The 20,089-nt window shown below is 37.4% G+C and overlaps 1 protein-coding gene across 5 annotated transcripts in view; it reads left to right on the top strand.

The window, feature by feature from the left end:
* Positions 1–18,794, top strand: part of ROCK2 (Rho associated coiled-coil containing protein kinase 2) — a 107,970-nt gene extending 89,176 nt beyond the window's left edge. For 3 of the 5 annotated variants that reach the window (XM_082306618.1, XM_082306620.1, XM_082306621.1), the window contains 12 exons: positions 1,298–1,401; positions 1,565–1,751; positions 2,108–2,201; positions 2,325–2,419; positions 3,107–3,286; positions 3,520–3,688; positions 6,784–6,854; positions 7,730–7,818; positions 8,548–8,626; positions 8,838–9,099; positions 9,761–9,974; positions 15,756–17,879. In XM_082306618.1, the coding sequence (XP_082162744.1) occupies positions 1,298–1,401; positions 1,565–1,751; positions 2,108–2,201; positions 2,325–2,419; positions 3,107–3,286; positions 3,520–3,688; positions 6,784–6,854; positions 7,730–7,818; positions 8,548–8,626; positions 8,838–9,099; positions 9,761–9,974; positions 15,756–15,759 (1,548 nt within the window). In that variant the 3' untranslated portion in view covers positions 15,760–17,879. Of the gene's footprint in view, positions 1–1,297; positions 1,402–1,564; positions 1,752–2,107; positions 2,202–2,324; positions 2,420–3,106; positions 3,287–3,519; positions 3,689–6,783; positions 6,855–7,729; positions 7,819–8,547; positions 8,627–8,837; positions 9,100–9,760; positions 9,975–14,388; positions 17,880–18,718 lie in introns of those variants that run through there. The other 2 variants (XM_082306619.1, XM_082306622.1) reach the window with 2 other exon arrangements.
* Positions 18,795–20,089: the final 1,295 nt, after the last annotated feature.

The raw sequence follows: 20,089 nt of genomic DNA, 5'->3' as shown, positions 1-20,089 counted from the left end.
GGGGAATCTCTGTCCTGGTGCCTGGAGCACCTCCTCCCCCTCCTTCTTCACTGACCTTGGTGTCTGCAGAGTTGTTCCTCTTACATATTCTCACTCCTCTCTTTGGCTGCAGTTTCTCAGGTTTTTTTTCCCCGCTTCTTAAATATGTTATTCCAGAGGCGCTACCACCATCGCTGATGGGCTCGGCCTTGGCCAGTGGTGGGTCTGTCTTGGAGCCGGCTGGCATTGGCTCTATCGGACATAAGGGAAGCTTCTGGCAGCTTCTCACAGAAGCCACCCCTGTAGTCCTCCCCCCTACACACACACACACACACACACCCCAAACCTTGCCACGCAAACCCAGTACAAGCTCTGTTGGGAGTTTTTGCTTTATTGTGATAAGGTACAACAGCATAAATAGGTATCATATTTAAAAATCATCGTGAGCGTATGGAGGTTAATTTATATTAACAGTGCAGAGCCAGTCATCCTGCAGGTAGAGCCCAAAAGGCTTGTTTCAGAATTAAAAGAAACTTAAAACTTTACTGTGGTCTTTACATCAGTGAGGAGAAGGACTGTCTGAAGTTTTAGTAGGTCAAAAAGTTGCACACATTAAAGGAGAGAAGGGGAGAGTTGAGGTCAGTTGACTGCTGTGGATAGGCCAGAGACTGTCTTGAAATCACTGCGCTAAATGCACGTGCGGTTGTCTGTCCCTTTACCTGTATACAGTCATTTGAGTGTACAGAGCAGTACAATTTTTCTTTCATTTCCTCTAAAGCTCTAGATTTGTATCCATTTCACAGAAATTTGAATTTCACATGCTTTTCTAATCTGTTTTTTCCCTTCTTCCTGCACTTCTTTTTGCTCTTTAACTGTCATGTTGTTTTAATGGATATGTATGGTTAAAGTCTGAATTTTACCTACCCCCCTCCCTCTGACAAAGATCTAAAATAGTAGGAAAAAAAAATTACTGATTTTCTTTGTTTCTGATACTTCTGATTTTCTATCAAATTGTGGTATTCACATTGAGAGTCTCTTTAACAGTATGTTTACAAACATTTAAAATGTATATCATACATCTATCCATTCACAAATACACAATTTAAAAAAAACAAACAACAAAAAAGTAAAATAACCAAAACACATTTGGGAATGATGGTGATGTTTAGTTAAATTTAGAGAAGGCATTGCACTATTATACTCTAATTGAGTGTGTGATTAAAGAATTGCATACAGTGTCATCTTGTATCATTTTTTTCTGTATCTTCGAGCCAGAATATGCAAGTCACATCCTTTTCTATCCAATCTTAAATTGTAGACTCTGTACAAGACGCAAGTTCGAGAACTTAAAGAAGAATGTGAGGAAAAGACCAAACTTTGTAAAGAAATGCAGCAAAAGATACAAGAGTTACAGGATGACAGGTAGATTTTACTAGTTGGACTACTAATATATAAAAGATTAGGAAGGCATTTTGTTCTTTTAGTCTTTTTTTTTTTTTTTTTTTTTTTTAAACCCCTCCCCCCTGCCATAACCTCCCATTTTTTTAAGTTAATGGAGTTAACAGTATGTATCAATAATTTGCAGAGATTCCTTGGCTGCTCAGCTAGAGATTACTTTGACAAAAGCAGACTCGGAACAGCTTGCACGTTCCATTGCTGAAGAACAGTACTCTGATTTGGAAAAAGAGAAGATTATGAAAGAGCTGGAGATTAAAGAGATGATGGCTAGGCATAAACAGGAACTTACTGAGAAAGATGCCACCATAGCCTCTGTGAGTAATAGGAATTGTAATTTTGGTAGAAGTTCACATGGGCTTGAGTTTTATTTGCGGTTTGAGTTATCCATTGTTATTTAGCATACTTTGAGGTAAGTGATATACAAGTATATCAGATATTTTAAAAATATTTATTTTCTATTTTATTTTCTATGAATGAAATAGAAGAAATCTCTTACCATGTTTCTTCCACGCATCTCTGATCGATCTTTCTTCTGTGCCCCTACCCCTCTTACAGCTAGTCTTCTTATCCTTATCCTGGTTTCACTCTGAAGCATTTCCTTCCGCCCTGTAATGCTTTCATATGCCAAATGTGTTTTGTTACATAGTCACGTGTACTTCTTGTTTTGTAGTTGGAGGAAGCAAATAGGACACTAACTAGTGATGTGGCTAATCTGGCTAATGAGAAGGAAGAACTAAACAATAAACTGAAAGAAGTACAAGAACGTATGTATTCTCTGAACAAAATGTAATTTAATTTGAAACCAGTTTTGTTCTTTAATAGTACTGGTTTCCTTTGTAATGAGCTTTCATATATTTTTTTTTTTTTTTCTCATTACCTTGCTACAGAAATTACAAAGCTAAAAGAAGAAGAAGCAAATGTAGGAAATATTAAAGCACAATTTGAGAAACAGTTGTTGAATGAAAGAACACTGAAAACCCAGGTAAGCAAATGTATCTAAATGAATAAAGAGATAGTTTCATGAATCAAATAATTTTTAATAGAAAACTTTCCATGGTAAACTATTTATATATACCATTAACACTTTATTCTTTTTTGGCCCTGAAACAAATATATTGATTTTTTTTTTTTTTTTTTTTTTTTTTTGCTTTTACTGAGTAGACTTTCAGTGTAGTGAAACTGCAGCCTTGTGATTTATTATAGAGGAACTCCTAATCCAGATACAGTCCACCAGCAAAAATATTCATTTCAATCAAATGAATTGGTATTTTACTGGTTTCCATCTTGATTTATATTCCTCTGTAAGTTCCATAAAACAGTATATTTCTGATTTTAATCCAGTTTGTTTTTTGGAACAAGTGGCGTTTTAATGCAAAGATACATTTTGGGGCTAGCTAATGGGAACAGAAGAGAATATTTAAATGAGTAGAAGTGTTCAAAGCAAATGCTTGCTTAAAGTGAAAATGGCATCATTACCTTCTTTTCAGTTTTGAGCAGTACCTTGAATTAAAGCAACTTTATAGTACTGGTTATGCAGGGGTCTTAGTTTACAGTTACAGATTAAAAGTGTCTGGTTGTGGATAGGAGAGAAGACTTCATTTCTTCACGATATAACTCTGTATTTATTGGTGTGGTTTTTTTTCTTTTTTTTTTTCTTCCCCATGGGAAGGCTGTGAATAAATTGGCTGAGATCATGAATCGGAAGGGTCCAGTCAAACGTGGAGCTGACACTGATGTACGGCGGAAGGAAAAGGAAAATAGGAAACTGCACATGGAACTGAAGTCTGAACGAGAAAAGTTAACCCAAATGATGATCAAATATCAGAAGGAAATCAATGAAATGCAGGCAGTAAGATCCTTTTGCAAATATAAACATTGATAGCATTTTCTGTAACTCTAATTGAATTGGTACAGGCTTTAAGGTGGTGTATACAGGCTCTATTCCTGAATTTCCCATGACCAAAAGAAATATGCGGTATATATATCGAGATGGGCTGCAAAGTCTGTGTAATTTTCTACTTACATTTTCTCTGAGTAACTGAGTGTTGTGATAATAGGAAATCTTGTCATTTATCCTTACAGCAAATAGCAGAAGAGAGTCAGATACGGATTGAACTGCAGATGACTCTGGACAGCAAAGACAGTGACATTGAACAGCTTCGTTCACAACTGCAGTCATTACACATTGGTCTAGACAACAGTAGCATAGGCAGTGGACCTGGAGATGCTGAGGCAGATGACGGATTCCCTGGTATGTTAATTTTATTAATATTTCTGCATTAATTGGTTTTATATCAGTGTTTTACCATAGAAACTGAAGCAGTAAATTAACACACTGCTGATTCTGTGGCTGTTCATCTTCAGGTGTTTCTGCCATCTTATTAATGCTTTGATAGTGATCACTATCCACGTACTAACTAAATCTGTCTATAATCATACATCATCTGACATTTATTTAAAGAAATTTCTTTAAAAAAATTCTATTGCACCCCATTAAAACTAAATATTTTTTTTCCATTTTATTGTGGTGGTTACTTTGCAATTGCTGTGTTATGTGATGAAACAAAACTAATACTCTCTTCTTAGACATTCTATTTTGACTTCTTTTCTACCTTTTTCCTCCTTTATGCTTTATGTTTAGTCCGTATCACTCAATCCCACACTATGGAATCCATGTCTTTCACCTACCAGCACTCTTCTACCTCTGTCAGTATTGCCACTAAGCCTTCCAGTTCTCGCATGCTTCTCGATTCTGATTCTGACTCAGAGGAAGAACCTTTGTCTTGTTCCCACAGCCCTACAGAAGTTGATAGCACAGGTGACATCCCTGAGAACTGTTTGGTTTTGTTCTTACTGTGTCCTTTTCTCTGTTTTAAAACTAACACTATTAATACATTATTAAAAAAAATAAAAAGATCTGACAGTAAATACGCTGCAGTAGCAGTAAACATTGCCATCAGAGACATGAAAAACTTTGCGCGAACAAATAACTGGCATGTTTTCTCTAAATGTTTACAGATGCTTGCTGCCATTTATAAACCCACCATTTTTATTCAAGCATTGAATAAACGAGCCTTATGACCTTGTTTTCAAGGTAGCCTCTATCCAGTATCTGCAGCTATCTGTATGACCCTAAGATACTGGATACCAAAAAGTCAAATCTTTCTGTTTGTGAAGTGTGGAGACATCTGACTCCTCACCATCTAAACGTACATTACTTGCTTGTAGAAATTCAGTCTTCTGAGTATTACATTGTTTTGCCTTATTTTGAATCTTGTATTTGATTCTTACATGGTAAGGCAAGCAAAATGTATTCGTTTTCCCAGATACATAAAGCATATAATCAAATGGCTCTGGTAAAACAGAACTTTGTTTTACTAATTCTATATTCATTTTATATGACTACACATACACTATGTTGAACAAAACTTCTGTTTAGTGTTAATGTCAGAGGTGGGTTTTTTAATTACTTTCAAATTTCTATATTTCACTTGAGGTTCCTTTAAAGTGTGAATACCTTTCCACTGAAGGCAAAACTTGTTTTGGAATATTGACATTACTTCATCAAACCAGAGTAAAGAATGATGCATTTCCTCTATTTTCCTCATTCTCTGATTTTTGCTATGAGGCTTGTAATAAAAGAATTGTTAAGTACATACCTCATTTTTTCCTTGTTAGCTGCTGTTGTGGTATCTGCATGGTTTTGTTTTGTTCTAAAGTAAAAATCATATCTAAACTAGGACTTTTTTGTGACATAATTACAACAGATTTGAGGTATGATGGTTGTGTTTTGTTGTTTCCCCCCCCCCTAGTGCTTATAAGCATGTACTGTGGAAATTTTGGAATATTCTGTCCTTTCTCTGATCTGTTAGTATAGACACCAGAAATGAAGACGTGTAACCAGAAACTCTCATTTTATCCAATTTCATGTGGTAGTGTTGGAGGTTACAGAGAAAAATGGGAAAAATATTAATGCATATTTTTTTCACACCATTAACAAACTAAATGTGCTTCCTGGATGTGGGGAGGGATTTTTTGCATCAGCATTATGCTTGCCACACTTTGTATCAGGTGTTGAAAGGAACAATTTAAACACTTTAAAGTGGCAGGTACGAGGCAAAATATACGGTATAGAACTACTTCATGTACTTGGTATGTACATGAAAATGTGTCATCAACAGCAATAAGCATTGAAGCAATAAACTTCGAAGACAGTGCATATCTGAATAAATAACCTTGCTTCAATTCCTTCTAGACAAAGTGAGAATTCTACAAATATCTAATAACTATTTGTTACGCTATGTTAAACATGGGCAGGAGCCTGCAAATGCCGTCTGATGAGAAGGAAAACAGCTTTTGCAATTTTGGAGCATGTTTATGCTCCTTTCATGGTTTTGTGTTTGTTAATACTTAAGGCTTCAGTATTTTTGACCTGGAGGTTCCTCAGCAGCAGTAGAGGTTATCTGCTAGGGTGGGAAGCTCATTAGGAGAATATTATTGCGATTGAATAGTTCCTCTTAATAAAACATAGGGGAAAGAAATGCTTGTATTAAGTGCAGCTATAAAAATAAGGTCAAAGGCTATGCAATGCTATGTATTACTGAGCCCTGGGGAAGTGTGATCCCGGTGAGCTTTTGGTTACTACTGAAATGTGTGTGTCAAACAACAGCTGAGCTGTTAATACTGCTGATAAATCCAGTCTGACTAATGTGCCAGTGTAATATGAAATATTGCAAGTGAGTGAAAGGGCAGTTGAATTTAGGCAAGGCCTAAGGATTAGCCAAAAATTACTTATTTTGGATTAAAAAGCCTAGGAGATTTAGGCAGAATTAGAAAAAAGAAAAACTAACGGAGCAAAAAATATGAATTAGAATATTAAAGTTATGAAATGTTACCCAGCGTATAGAGGATATGGGTTATTGGTGGTGGTAGTTTGCCTTTTTTTGTCTTGAACTGGATGTTGTGTGGTCTGTACTAATATCTTCAGACACTGTTTTTAAAGGTAAAGGTTGATAGACATAAGCATTTTAAGTCTTGAAAAAATTACTAAAGGGAATGTGTGTGCTATAATTGCAAGTTTGCTCTTCCCCTTCTTCCTCATGCCTACTACTTTTTTGTGATTGCATTGTCAGTTATTGGCTGTATTCAGGAATACACCATTTAATTTATTCCTGAACATTTACTATGATAAACTTTGCCAGACTTTGTAGTTTTAAATAGTTCATGCTCTCATGTTTGCTCTGTTGCTTTATTATTGATCTTCGATAACTATTTTAAAATGCACAGGAGTCTCAAAAATAATGTTTTGTGAATATTTATGTTCTTTAATAAATATCTCTTTTTCAGAATCAAGATTGGAAGGCTGGCTATCACTGCCTGTTAGAAATAACACTAAAAAATTTGGATGGGTTAAAAAGGTAAGAAAACCAGATTTATGATCTTGTTTCCTGTGTAGTCTGGATTTTAAACTAACGGCAGGTTTTCAACACTTCGGTTTTTCTTTGATATATGTTCTCTCATTACTTAAATGTATAAAATATGTTAGCTGGTATAGCTATGTCTGAGAGGAGCAGGTTAAGTCAATTGTAATAGGTTAAGACTCTTCCTTGTCCAGCCAGAGGTGAAAAGAGCCATTCATGCTCTTCAAACGTTTGTGCATTCAGCCATAAACATTCCCAGCAGTATTATGTAGCTGGAATTCAGCAGAGTCTGGAAGCAGATGCCCTTGACAAATTCTTTATTTAGGAGATAAAACTAACAACTCCTCATCTGCCTTGTGTGCAGCCTTCACTCGTCTACTGCTTTTCAGTAGCCTCTTTGATGGGTCTCTGCCCAAAGAGTAACTACGCAGTTTCATACCAGTTCACTTACTGCTCAGTCAAACTGTTCGTTCTGGGCAAAATCCTGGAAATAGGAGGTCTTCTAGGTAACTAGCTTTTTTATGAAAATTGCTAGCAGTGCTGGTAAGTATAACAGTGAGCTTTGTGAGTATGATCCCTATTAGTTGTGAACTGCACATGTAAAATAGACATTGTAAGATGGCAGTTACTCTCACTACCAGTCCAAGTAAAATAGAAACGAAAGGCTTTTACTTTCTTCCAGACTTTCATTTTTATCTCTTTATAGGTACTTAAATCTGTTTAAATATCATGTAACAATATGTTATATACAACGTATAACATTGTAGAAAAATATTGCTGTGACATCTGTGGTAATTGCTGTGACATCATCTTTGACATCTGTGATGAGCTTGATTGAAACGTGTATTTCATCCTTTTCTGTCTCTTAACAGTATGTAATTGTAAGCAGTAAGAAGATCCTGTTCTATGACAGCGAACAAGATAAAGAACAATCTAATCCCTATATGGTATTAGATATAGAGTAAGTAGTATCACATGAGGTTCCTTCTGATTTGGAGGTGAACTTTGTCAGAAAGACTTGGACAAAAGGCCTTTAGAGGTCCCGTCTGGGAGCGCAGCGTCAAATGGGGCATACTTCTGCAATTTGAACTACAGAGCTGGGAGCTTAAGTATCCATTGTAAGCAGTGGTGCAGCAGTCGTGTGGTGCTCAGTCTGATACGGGTAGCTCTCTTGAGCTCAGATGTAACTGAACTGCTTCCACTAGCTCAGCTAGACCTACCTCACCTATATATTGTAGCAAAAAAACGTTAAGAAGAGTGTAGTGGACAGGCTATAATTTGCAGTGGTTTTACATTTTCATTTACAACATGTCCTTACAGGTGGGTTGTATAGTTAATTAATTTATTTTCTTAATAAATGCAGAATGTGGATATTCAGAGGTTGGAGCGTGGGGAGAGGATTGTGTTAGAAAGCTACCAGCAATCTTTAAAGTCACGTGATGTTTTTTTCAGCGCTGTCGTTTTTTTCACAAATATAGCTGGATACTTGTGACTTTATTTAGGGTTTTTGGAAGTTCATGTGCAGGATTGAAAGATAGGGCTTTAATCAAGTGATTATAAATTTGTACTGACAAATCTTTAATGGCTCTAAGTCTTAATGTGGTATGTTATATCCTAACTTAATCCATCAATTTAAACGTATCATGTTGGTAACATTAATTTTTGTCCTTATTGCAATAATTTCCTATAGCAAACTCTTCCATGTCCGACCAGTCACTCAGACTGATGTGTACAGAGCAGACTCCAAGGAAATTCCTAGGATATTCCAGGTATTCAGTAATAAATTAATGTTTCTAGTGTAACAGAGATGGTACTTCACACGTTGTCAAAAATGTTTTCATAACTTTGTCTAATGGAATAGCTACTAAAAAAAGAACTTGAAAAAAATCCATTCCATTGTATTTCCTCAGTCTTTCTACTTAATTACTCTGAATTTCCGTGTCATATACAAGTACTGAGATTATTTTGCTTTGATTTTAGATTCTATATGCTAATGAAGGAGAGAGCAAAAAGGAACAGGAATTTCCCGTGGAGCCCATGGGAGAGAAGTCAAATTACATTTGTCACAAAGGACATGAGTTTATACCTACTCTTTATCACTTTCCAACCAATTGTGAAGCTTGTATGAAGCCACTGTGGCATATGTTTAAACCTCCTCCTGCTCTAGAATGTCGCCGTTGCCATATCAAATGTCACAAAGATCACATGGATAAAAAAGAAGAGATTATAGCACCTTGCAAAGGTAAATAGCAGGTATTTGAATATGCATATAGTCACTGGAGTTACAGGGCGTTCTAAAGGATCAGAGGATTCTAGTAGTGGTCTGACAGCAACCAAACATGAACAGGTAGGTTTTTCTTTTATTCGTACATAGCCATCAGAACCTTTCTAAGGGTGTTTACACGAGGATCAGCTCACTGCTGTGAGTTAACGGCATGTGGCCAATATACGTACATACCCGCTGTGTTGTCAGCATCATGCAGCAAAGCGTGGGGGTTGTAACACTGCTCACACTGCGTGTTGTGCTGGATTGCTATATGAAACAATAGCGTTAGTGCGTGTTATGAAACAGATGATGTTCAGTGAAGTTTACTCCTTGTGACTCAGGTTACATAGTTTCTTGGGCTCAGGCACACCTCCGTGTTACCCTTCCTCCTTTTATTCCATGTGAGTGTGTATCTTCCATAGTACTAAGTTGTTACCCTCTAAATGTAAGGAGGAGGGACTGTCAGCAACCAGAAAACAAAATTTGGCAAAATCTGGTTCACTTTGCTTTTGATTCTCTGCTGATTTCTCCTTGTGTTGACTATGAGAGTATGGTAATCTGACAACTAATTTTTGATGTGGGGACATGTTTAGAATAATAACAATATTCATTTTTATTTTAAAAATTCTTACTACAGTGTACTATGATATTTCAACGGCAAAGAATCTACTACTGTTAGCTAATTCTACAGAAGAACAGCAGAAATGGGTGAGCCGACTGGTGAAAAAAATACCCAAGAAGCCTCCAGCACCAGACCCCTTTGCTCGATCTTCTCCCAGAACTTCCATAAAGGTACAGGCAAACCAGTCCATCAGACGACCAAGTCGACAGCTTCCTCCAAACAAACCAAGGTGACACAAGAGCTGCTATTTAGTTTATTGTTTTAAACATTTTACTACAATTAATGTTGTATATGTTGACAGGGACAGTTAACCACAAATGTTGTTGACTACTGATATGTGATCTAGCATGTCATCTTCTATAAACCTCAGTTAAGTTATAAGAAGAGTCGCTGTGTTTGTTCCCTTGTTTAAAGGACCTCGAATTACCTGCTAGTTAACCCTACCGTACTGATAATTTATCCTATTGTTCTTATGTGTCATAGGCAGAACTTGTAGCGTCATCTGTAGCCTAATAGTTCTGTGAACTGGCAACTGGTAGAGGAAAATGGGGTTTAACTGGGCAAAGGGTCAGTGTGAGGGGTGTGAAGATTTAAAAAAGAAAAGAAAAAAGAAAAAAAGGTTTAAAAATTTTCAAGATGGCCACTACTGAACCTGATTTGAAGTTGAGCAATGAAGTTAGATGCTTGTGGTTCTAATGAACCCTGGAGAGAATTAGGTGCCTTCAAAAAGCAATCTAGAAGGCCTTACACGTAGCAAAAGACTATGTGTCTTTTGTTTCTTATTGTTTGGTTTTGAGGCATGTGTTTGAATTCCTGCCCTGCTCTAAGGTTAGACACCTGATTGCGGATTTGTATGTTAAAGTGTGTTTCATCTGACCAAATGTACGTATCTATGTCTGATTCCATTTACAGTTGATATTTAGGAAGAGTTGTTTTCAGGATTCATGTCCTCCTAGTGTAGGAAAGGAGCATACATCGTGCTCTTGGACATCTACAGTGAGAAGCTAGTTCAGATGAATCTCACTTTTGCGTCTCTGCCCGTGCGGGTTCCCCAGCGTGGAGCCCGTTGCTGCAGTGGTAGGCACCTGTTTGAGCATCACGCGCACTTTTTGCAAGAGAGCAGGAAGGTGGGAGGTGAGGGATCACCATTTGGTCAAGCAGCTGGAGCACTTACCAAAGGGTGGCAGAATTAGTTTCAATTCCTTATTCAGCCCAGAAGGACTCATGCTCATGTCTCATGATTCCTAAAAGAATAGTCTTACCAAATTCCTCTGATTTGGGAAAAAAAAGTCCACACAAAAACCAGTAATCTATTACTGGATCAGTTTTAAGGAGCAAAATCCTATGCTGTATTGTGGAAGTGATAACATTCTGCAGGTAGTGCTTATGTGATTGCACAGTACAGAATTTCTGGTCTTCTTCAGTTTGCTTTTTTCATCACCTAGAGTACTAGCTAATACTTGGTTATATCCGTCCCCAGTTGTTGACAGCCTATGAAAAGTTTGGTCTGACTTGTTTTGTTGGTTGCAGTATTCCAGCAGCAACGGACAGTTCAGCAGAGGCTTAACATTTTTCCCCAGAGAGATAATTTGGCAGTGGCTAGACAGTAGTGCTCTCCTTGTCTCTGTGACCAGAGTGCTACCAATATCTCAGCTGACTGGTTGAAAACTGGGTTGGGTGCGTTGCCAGAGTTACAGCGGGGAATGCAGTGTAAGCATGCTCTTACTGTGATGCTGCTGTTATCCCAAAACAGCCTTACACTACGAAGAGTTAGATCTTAAAAAAATACTGGTATTTTAATGTGTGGAAATGCGTAGTGAAAGGACTCAAAGTAACTTAATTTCACTTCCCTCCTAACTTCCTGACAGTCAGATTTATTTTTTTTTTTAAATTTACTTTACATACATACTCTAAAAAACAAAGTCTGACCTCATAATTTGCATTTTAAATGATTAGGGTTTTTTATTATAAACATGAAGGTAAAATGTTTTTTAATTACTACTTAATGACTGATTATTGAAGGGTTTCTTTGTGCAAAACGAACCAAAATATCAATGATTGGATTGAAGCATGAAGCAAGGAAACATTCATGACAACTTGGGAGACAAGTAAAATGCTTTTCTTCTGTATAGTGTATACAATCTAATTAATTAGTTTTATTCTGTTTCTTATTGTTGACATATAAAGGGTATATTATAAATTCTGATTCTTTTTCGACAGCTGTTCTTACGTGCTCATAAAATAATTTTTCTCCTTATAACACCCTTCTTTCAATCTTCATGACATTTTTTACAAAATGTTTTCATAACACAGTGTTTACTCTTACCTTTCTTTTTAGTTGTGGTCCTCCTCCAGTCTGAATCAGTCTCTAGTGATTTTTTTTTTCTATCTGTGTATTTTGTAATGGTAGGAAAAGGAGAGAATGAGCATTTTTACGTGTAAACCATTTTATTTTTGCAATTAAACTTTCCCAGTTAGCTTTGCAAATGTACCTAACAGATGGAAAAGTGTAGTTCTGTGAGGTCATCTCACCTGTCACCTTGCCAATGCAGGTCTGTCAAACCAGTGGAAATTTGTATGGATTTAAACACTTTTAATTAGAGACCACATACTTATAAATTACTGTAATTGCTATGGCTAATTAATATCTGACTGGTGCCTCTGTGAGGCTTTTGTGCAAGGGCTTACCATATGGAATAATTAATTTTCTGTTACAAACTTTATTAAGAATGAAGATCTAGTTGCCAGTTAAATCTGGGGACTGTGGCTGGGGACATGTTGGAGATGAGCCAGCAGTGAGCCCTGGCAGCAAGGCAGGCTTTGAGACTGAACCAAGAGGAGCACAGCCAGATGCTTGAGGGAAGAGATTATCCCCTTCTGAGGGAAGAGATGGGCCCCCAAATTCAAGACAGACATTGACAAACTGGGGAAAGTCCAGTGGAGGCCACCAGGATGGTCAGAGCAGAGGCTTGAGGGAGCTGGGCTTGTTCAGCCGGGGTGCAGGGCAGCTCCAGCAGGGTACCACAGCAGCCTGCCTCTGCCTGTGGGGAGGGTATCGAGGAGGTGGAGCCAGGCTCTTCAGTGCTGCATGGTGGGAGGGTGAGAGACAAGGAGCTCGGTTGAACCGAGAGAGATTCCAGCTGGATAGAAGGAAAAGCCAACCCAGGCAGCTGGGCAGGGAGGCGGGCTGGTGAGGCTGGACAGGCTCCATCCCTGGAGGCTTGCAAGACCTGACAGGACAAAGCCTTGAGCAGCCTGGGCTGGCCTTGTAGCTGACCCTGCTTTGAGCAGGAGGACGGGCTCAGAGACCTCCTGAGGTCCTTTCTAACCTGCACAGTCCTGTACATGCTGTCCCTGCTAGGAATTCCACGCAGTGATTGTTTCTCCAAGGTTTTCATGCTGTTGTTCTTCATAATGATTTAAGAAAGGGCAAACCAGTTTTTGGTACAGACTATACAATTTCTGCTTATCCATTCAGTTGGATTGTGCCAAAAGGATAATTCCAAATTGAAAAATATCAACTTTCATATATTTTAATGCCTAATAAATTCTTTAAGTGTTTTAGAAATTACAGTAGCCATAGTTTATAATAAATGAACATTGAACCTTTTCAGGGATATATATCACATTTGAAAGTGTAAAAACTTTAAAACCTGAAAACCCAAAAAACCCCTGAAACCCATTTTTTGTAAAGCATGTGATTAACTATATCAAACACTTAGCATGTTTTAGTTAAAACATACTGAACTCTCTGTTAGGGTAAGGTTTCTATCTCTGCCTGCTATGGTTGGCATATAATCCTGATTTAAAATCCATTGAGCTCGCTGGAGAGATGACTAGACTGGGTTTCATTTCTTGTAGCTATAACAATTGAGAAGTTAGTACTTAAGATATTTGCATAAGATCCTTCGATAACAACAGAAAGAGATGAATGCCTCTAGACAATGATTCATCCCATCCCAAAATAAATGCCTAAACTAGGTAAAAGGACTCATTTGCTGACGAGGTTTGCCTCGCTTGCTTGCTTTGTTCTCTATTGACCTTAGAAGGAGCGCAGGCAGTGACGCCTAGAGAACAAGTTGATATATCCTCTTTTTTAGCATTGCTTAGCTTTAAATAATGAGCTACAGGATAGCTGTATAGTGTAATCCCACTGTGCTTGGGATATAGTAAAATCCTACTGTATTTGTTTGTAAATTCAGATGACACTATTTTATTTGATACTCTGTTCAGCAATCAAAATTATTTGATTGTATTGGAAAAATTGTTAGCCTTGCGTTATTGTCCAGAAAGGGATAGTGAGAGAGCATAAAACTGCACCTCGGTCAACAAGAACAGCAGCAAACCAGAAAGCAGCTGATTTTATGAAATGTGCGTGTTGGTGTTTTCTGCTGAGATTTTTTGGGGAAAAATCAATATGGTAAGTGTTCTATAGAAATGAATGAGATAAATTTCCAATTAATACAATATTCCTGGTTTACGTGAACACTAACTGAATCTTCATATTTGATGATAGGCAAAGGAAGGAATCCACCTACCTTAACACAGTCTTTTATTTAAAAAGGTTTAATGACAACAAATGGAATTTTGAAGTCTTTTATAGAAGCGTGACACACATTAAACATCAAACCCTCCTGTTGCAGATTACTTGATCTGGCATTTAAGGACTGGGATTGGTCATTTGATGATGTTGATGATATTGATGGTGATGATGATGATGATGATGACGATGTTTTTGATTTCTGAAGAAGTATAAGGGGTAAATCTAAATAGCGAGGAATGAATTTGTTTGCCTTTGAATACAGCATGCTATGTTGGATTTTGTTTCTCAAAGCAGAGAAAATACAAGATCTCATTTTAATATTTTAAATAGTAAAAATGAGATTCTGTTCATGATGTTGATGAATTTTTAGAGGAGTCATTTTCATTAAAACGATGTTGTTGCCTTTGTTGGTGTTTTTATTTTTCTAATTTTAGATCTTTATTCAAAATTCATGTCTGCCTGCCTGAAAAGAAAATATCTCCTGTTGTTAGAGTAGTTGCTCATCTATAGTCCTAATACTGCTAACCTCTGCAGATAATTTTTGAGGCTAAAAGGGAGATTGGAGCAGTTGGATGTTTAGCTGAAACAGAATTGGTGTTTACAAATACTTTTCATTTTTAAGCTTTTAACATAAACTGACTGGTCCATGGCTAGCAGACATGAAATCACCGGACTTCTGCATTTTGCTTTTCTACCTGTGTTATGAAGTGAATTTGACTTTGCTTTCCTTTGCAGTGCTGTGCTTTTTGGGTACCTAACCATGCATTTCAAAACTATGTAAACAAATGGGCTTTGCAGCTTCTGTGATACGGTTTCCTTGACTGCTTTAGAAAAGACACGGCCGTTTTATTGATCTAATTTGTCCCATGGCTTACTTAAACATGCAGTGTGAATGTACTGGAAATAGTGATAACTATTTTACAATTCTCGATGTTTAATCATTTTACATGTTGATGCAATGTTTTGTTTACACAGAAAAAAACCTCTAAATGTTCAATTCCTAAGAATTCTTTTAAATAGTACATAAGGTGTGTCTCAGCCTTACAAAAGAATGGGCAATGACAGCAGCACTAGGGCTGTACCTCAGCTGTGTACTCAGTTCACTGAGATACCAGCTCTTGCAGAATTTAACTGGCTTAGTGTTTACAGTAACAAGCATTATGTTAATTAAATATACTGCATCTTCATATATTAAAAGCTTAAAAATTACTAATCTTTTATAGAAGTGACTGTTACATTGTGCGTATCGTACTTTACCCTCATATATTACAAGGGGGTTTAATTGATTTGGGATCATAACGCGGAAGGATGTGCTATACTTAAGTAACGATGCTGTTGATGCGGAGGAATGCTGTTTCTCCCAAGTATGCTGATGAGCCCATCTTAAATGAAGACTTTGAGGAAGTATATTTTTGTCAGGTTTACATTCATTGCATTTACTGACCAAACTTCCTGCTTCTTTTTCAGCTAACTGCTTTCCGTGAATGCAGACACAATTCAAGGTGATAATTTTCTTCCTGTTACAGCAAGACTGAAACATATCCCAAAATATATTAAAAATATATATTTTCCTGAGAGATTGTGCTATATATATCAGAGGTTTACATTTTTGCTGCAATATAAATTACTAATCTCTGAGGGTTTTCCTGTATTCTCCTGAGTGACTGATCAAATGAGGAATGGTTGGTAAATAGTAAAAGGATATGTTAGGTAACCTTTTAAACTCTGTTCCACAAAAGCTTTCTTGGCAAGACACATACACTACATTTCATAAAAGGATCGAGAGGAATGAATATTAAAACGGAAGAAACTGACTTTTCAGCTTTCGTAAAGATGCCACCAGCATGCCTGCAAGAAGAACAGGAGAAAGATTAACCATAGTGATATAGACTGCATCTGTAAGAAGTGACCATTATACTGTGTATATATATTGTACTGTAATACTGCAAGAGGGTTTTAAAAATCTTTCCACTTTATTTTTTTATGCTTATTAATCAGATACCGTTACTTATTGCAGTTGCAACTATGCACTTGTATAAAGCCATAATGTTGAAGTTTGTATCATTCATACACGTCTATCAAAAGCTGCATGTCAGTGTTCAGCAGCTAGTATAACTTTGAAGTATATACTAGTTTCAGCTATGTCATCATGGGCAGTCCCGTTTTACCTGTCTAATTGCCTTAATTTAATTTTTTTTCAAGTTTTTTGCCCATTCTCTCTATTTAAGGAAAAAAGAAGGTTTACCAGCTCTTAGGATGCAATTTTGCTTTGTGGCAGAAAAAATAGTGCACTATTTTTACACCTAGTAAGTATATCAATGTCAGCCTATTTTGAATGTATATCGACTAGTTTTAAGGGTGGAGAAGTGTTGGTTACAGAAACAACGTCTGATACCATTGGAATTACTAGACCATTTGCTTGTACAGGTAACTGCTCATCCAGCCCTTTTTACAAACCTCAATATTAGTTATTGACTTATATTAACCCTCATTAAGTGCTATGAAACTTCATTTTGCCTTGTTTTTGCATACTCTCCTAGATGTGTTTTTTATTTCTGGAAAAAAAAAAAAAGAATCTGTGACTATTTTTACATTTCACAACACAATATCCGAGGACTGTCACGAACTTTAAGAAAAGTAAAACATACTGTAGATGTATTTTAAAATTTTAAATCTGGTTCTCTAGCACATAGCTGTAGGCATAGATAAATATTTCAGTAGTGTGTTTTGAGAACTGATAGCTGGGAAGAAAGGGCCTCAGAGGCACTTAATCTGACTTTTTTTTTTTAAACTTGGAGTTGTACAAAAAATATAATTTATGTGGGCTCATTCATGATGTGTTCATAATTATCCCAGAAAATGCATGTTTTATACAACTACAGTATGTGAAGTTAAACATATTGACAGTAAAAAATGTAGTCTCCTATTTGGTCTCTTTATATATATAAATATATATATATATTTAAAATATATATATATAAAAACTATTGTGTGGGAGTGCAGTAATTTAAAATATGATCTAACACTTCAATGAAGGAGGACATTTCACTTTAAAATTTTGTTTGTTTGTTTTTGTTTTTTGAAGAGTGTTGAAATGTTTGGAAGGATAGGACCATGATTTATTTAACACTATCATGAAAGGTGGACTTGGAAACACTGAAATACTGAAAATGAATAAATATATTTACATTTTGTAACCTCTACTACACTTCAGCTTAACAAAGCCAGAATGTATTCAGTCTTCTATTTATGCACTCGCAAAGTAAAATGTTGTTTGTGAGTTCTTAAATTCAAAACTAAAACTTTCATATAATTTCTGTTAGGTATTATAACCCAGCGCACAGCTACAGTGTTTTTTCCCTGCTTGTTTTGATTTACAGAAGGACGGTATATTTTTAGGTAATGCAGATTTGCATAGAGTACAACATTAAAAATGTATACAGTAAAACTGTTTCCATTCACTGAATGCATAAATATTTTATATATATATTAAAACAAAGTTACATTGTGGGAAGTTCTATCCTTTTTCTGAATTGGAGAATATTATATATATATATATTTTTAAATAAACTATTTGAGTAAGGTAAAATAGTTCCTGAACTTGAGAAGCTGGTATTTAATTGAAATATTTAAGTACACAGGCAAGTAGTGCGGCAGATACGGGAAAGGCAAGGGTTGCTCAAAAGGAAGGCAGGCAAAGGCCGCGTGTGGAGGAAGGGCAGCTCCGAGGGAGCTGTTCTGGCAGGCCATCAGGTGCTGGGCTGCATCTGTTCCACTTGCTCTCCTTGGCTTGCCCTCATTTACTGTGCATCCCTGGGGCCCCGTTAAGCCTGACATTTTAGGAAATGTACTGCTTTATCGTATTTACTAGCCACAGTTTATACATGAACAAATAGTTATTAGCTATACGTACAGCAGGCTGTATTGAGACGCTATCGTAGAACGATAGGGGCTGATAGGGAGCGCTGGAGGTCCTCTGGTCTGACCTCTGCCTCAAAGCAGGGCCAACTTAGCATAGGTTCCTCACCGCCTTTGGGTTTTCAGTGCCTCTAGGGATGGAAGCATCATAGCACTCCTCGGTTTTCCTTCATGCATGGTGCCCCAAAACAAAGGAGCAGCGTGGGCTGTGTTGAGCTGTAATGTGGAGATCATTTGGACAATGGTATGATGTGCACGAACCGTGTCTTGTACCCAGGACTCAAAAGGCAAAGCTGCTCTTCTGTTCTTCTCACTTGTCCTTCTGCTCGAGACAGAGCTTCCATCTGCTGATCTATAGCATGCAGAGAACTCTTAAACGTTAGTTCCTGGAGATTGTGTTGTTTCCTTATTGTCCAATGGTAACCTTTTAAATTTTTTCAAAGAGCATATTGCTGAACTAAGGCATATTTGTCTTAAAGTTGCTGACATTTAAACACTTCTTTTTGTAACAGAGCCATCCCAGCAAACAGGACATTTTCATGGCCTGGATGACACTATCTATAGAAATTCTCTCATTGCAAGTCCTTTTGTTTCACAAGAGTAAACAAATAGCATAGCTACGCTGCAAATTAACCTTCTGGAAAAATCAGGGGTCAAACTTGGAGCCAGAAGCTCAGGACACTTGTAGGGAAGTTGCGCTTTGTTTCCCATCCAAGAGTTGACCAGCACGGAAGCAGGACAGGAAGGCCCCATCGGAGTTACCATGTCAGTTGTCACAAAGACCTTTCTGCAAGATTTCCCTTCTGTCCTAGCTGTGTACTGCAATTTCCTACTTCTGGTGGTTCCTGCCAAAGCTCGACCCCCGACGGCGCTGCCAGCGATCCAGCACCAAGTCTGCATACTGAGGGAAACGCGGTGGTTCTTGTGCTTCTTGGCATGGTTGATGCTGTAGCCAAAACGTGACGTGGACCACAGTACCATGCAGGACTTGGAAACATGCAAGAGGCTCAAATATCTTAGCAGTCAGTGACAGTGGCCAAATTTAAAACATCACTGAAGTTTCACTGCAAGTGTCTAAATCTCTCACCAGCTCTGTTGAAGACACTGAACCTCCTATATTTTTGACAGGCATTCAGTGGCTCTCTGAAGTCACCAAGGCCAGAAAAGCTGCCACTAGAAATTGTATGCTTTTTCTCTTCAGTTTCTCGGGCAGTGTCAGATGATCATTAGAAATTCAAGCATTTCTGTTTATAATCTTACAATGTATTAGTTTCCCATCTAGCTTTCAGAGTCATCCTTGGAAGAGGATTTATATATCTTGGTCTCAAGTGCCTTCGCCTGTCCTGTGCTTGTAAGGCCGTATTTGGGATGCTGCTGTGAAAAGGGGGAACTTGTACAAAAAGCAATTTCTTACCTGGATAGCTCTTACAAACCCTTACCACCTCCTTATTCTGTTTCTAAGGCAGGAGAACATAACAGTCCATGGTCCAGTTCAGGGAACTGGAGTATTTCAGTTTCCTCCGCACTCCTGGTTAGTTTTCCTCGGCATTCATGTTAAAGTAGTGATTCATTTGTTTTTTCGTAGAATCATAGAGCATCTCGAGTTGGAAGGGACCCATAAGGATCATCGAGTCCAACTCCGTGCTCCTCGCAGGACTACCTGTAACTAAACCATTTGACTAAGAGCATGGTCCAGACGCTCCTTGAACGCTGACAGGCTTGATGCCTTTTTGGTGCATTACAGGTGATCTTCAGAATATTTTATGGAGTATCATCTCTGCACATACTACACTTCAAATTGAAAACGTCATTTGTTATTTTTTAAGACGATCCTATAAACCACGTAGGGTATTATCAGCATCCCGTGGGTCATGGGTTTTTGC

Source organism: Platalea leucorodia, assembly GCF_965183815.1.
Source record: "Platalea leucorodia genome assembly, chromosome: 3".
In the NCBI taxonomy this organism is placed as follows: domain Eukaryota; kingdom Metazoa; phylum Chordata; class Aves; order Pelecaniformes; family Threskiornithidae; genus Platalea; species Platalea leucorodia.
Note: the sequence above shows the minus strand (reverse complement) of the source record. Positions and strands in the feature narration are given on the sequence as shown.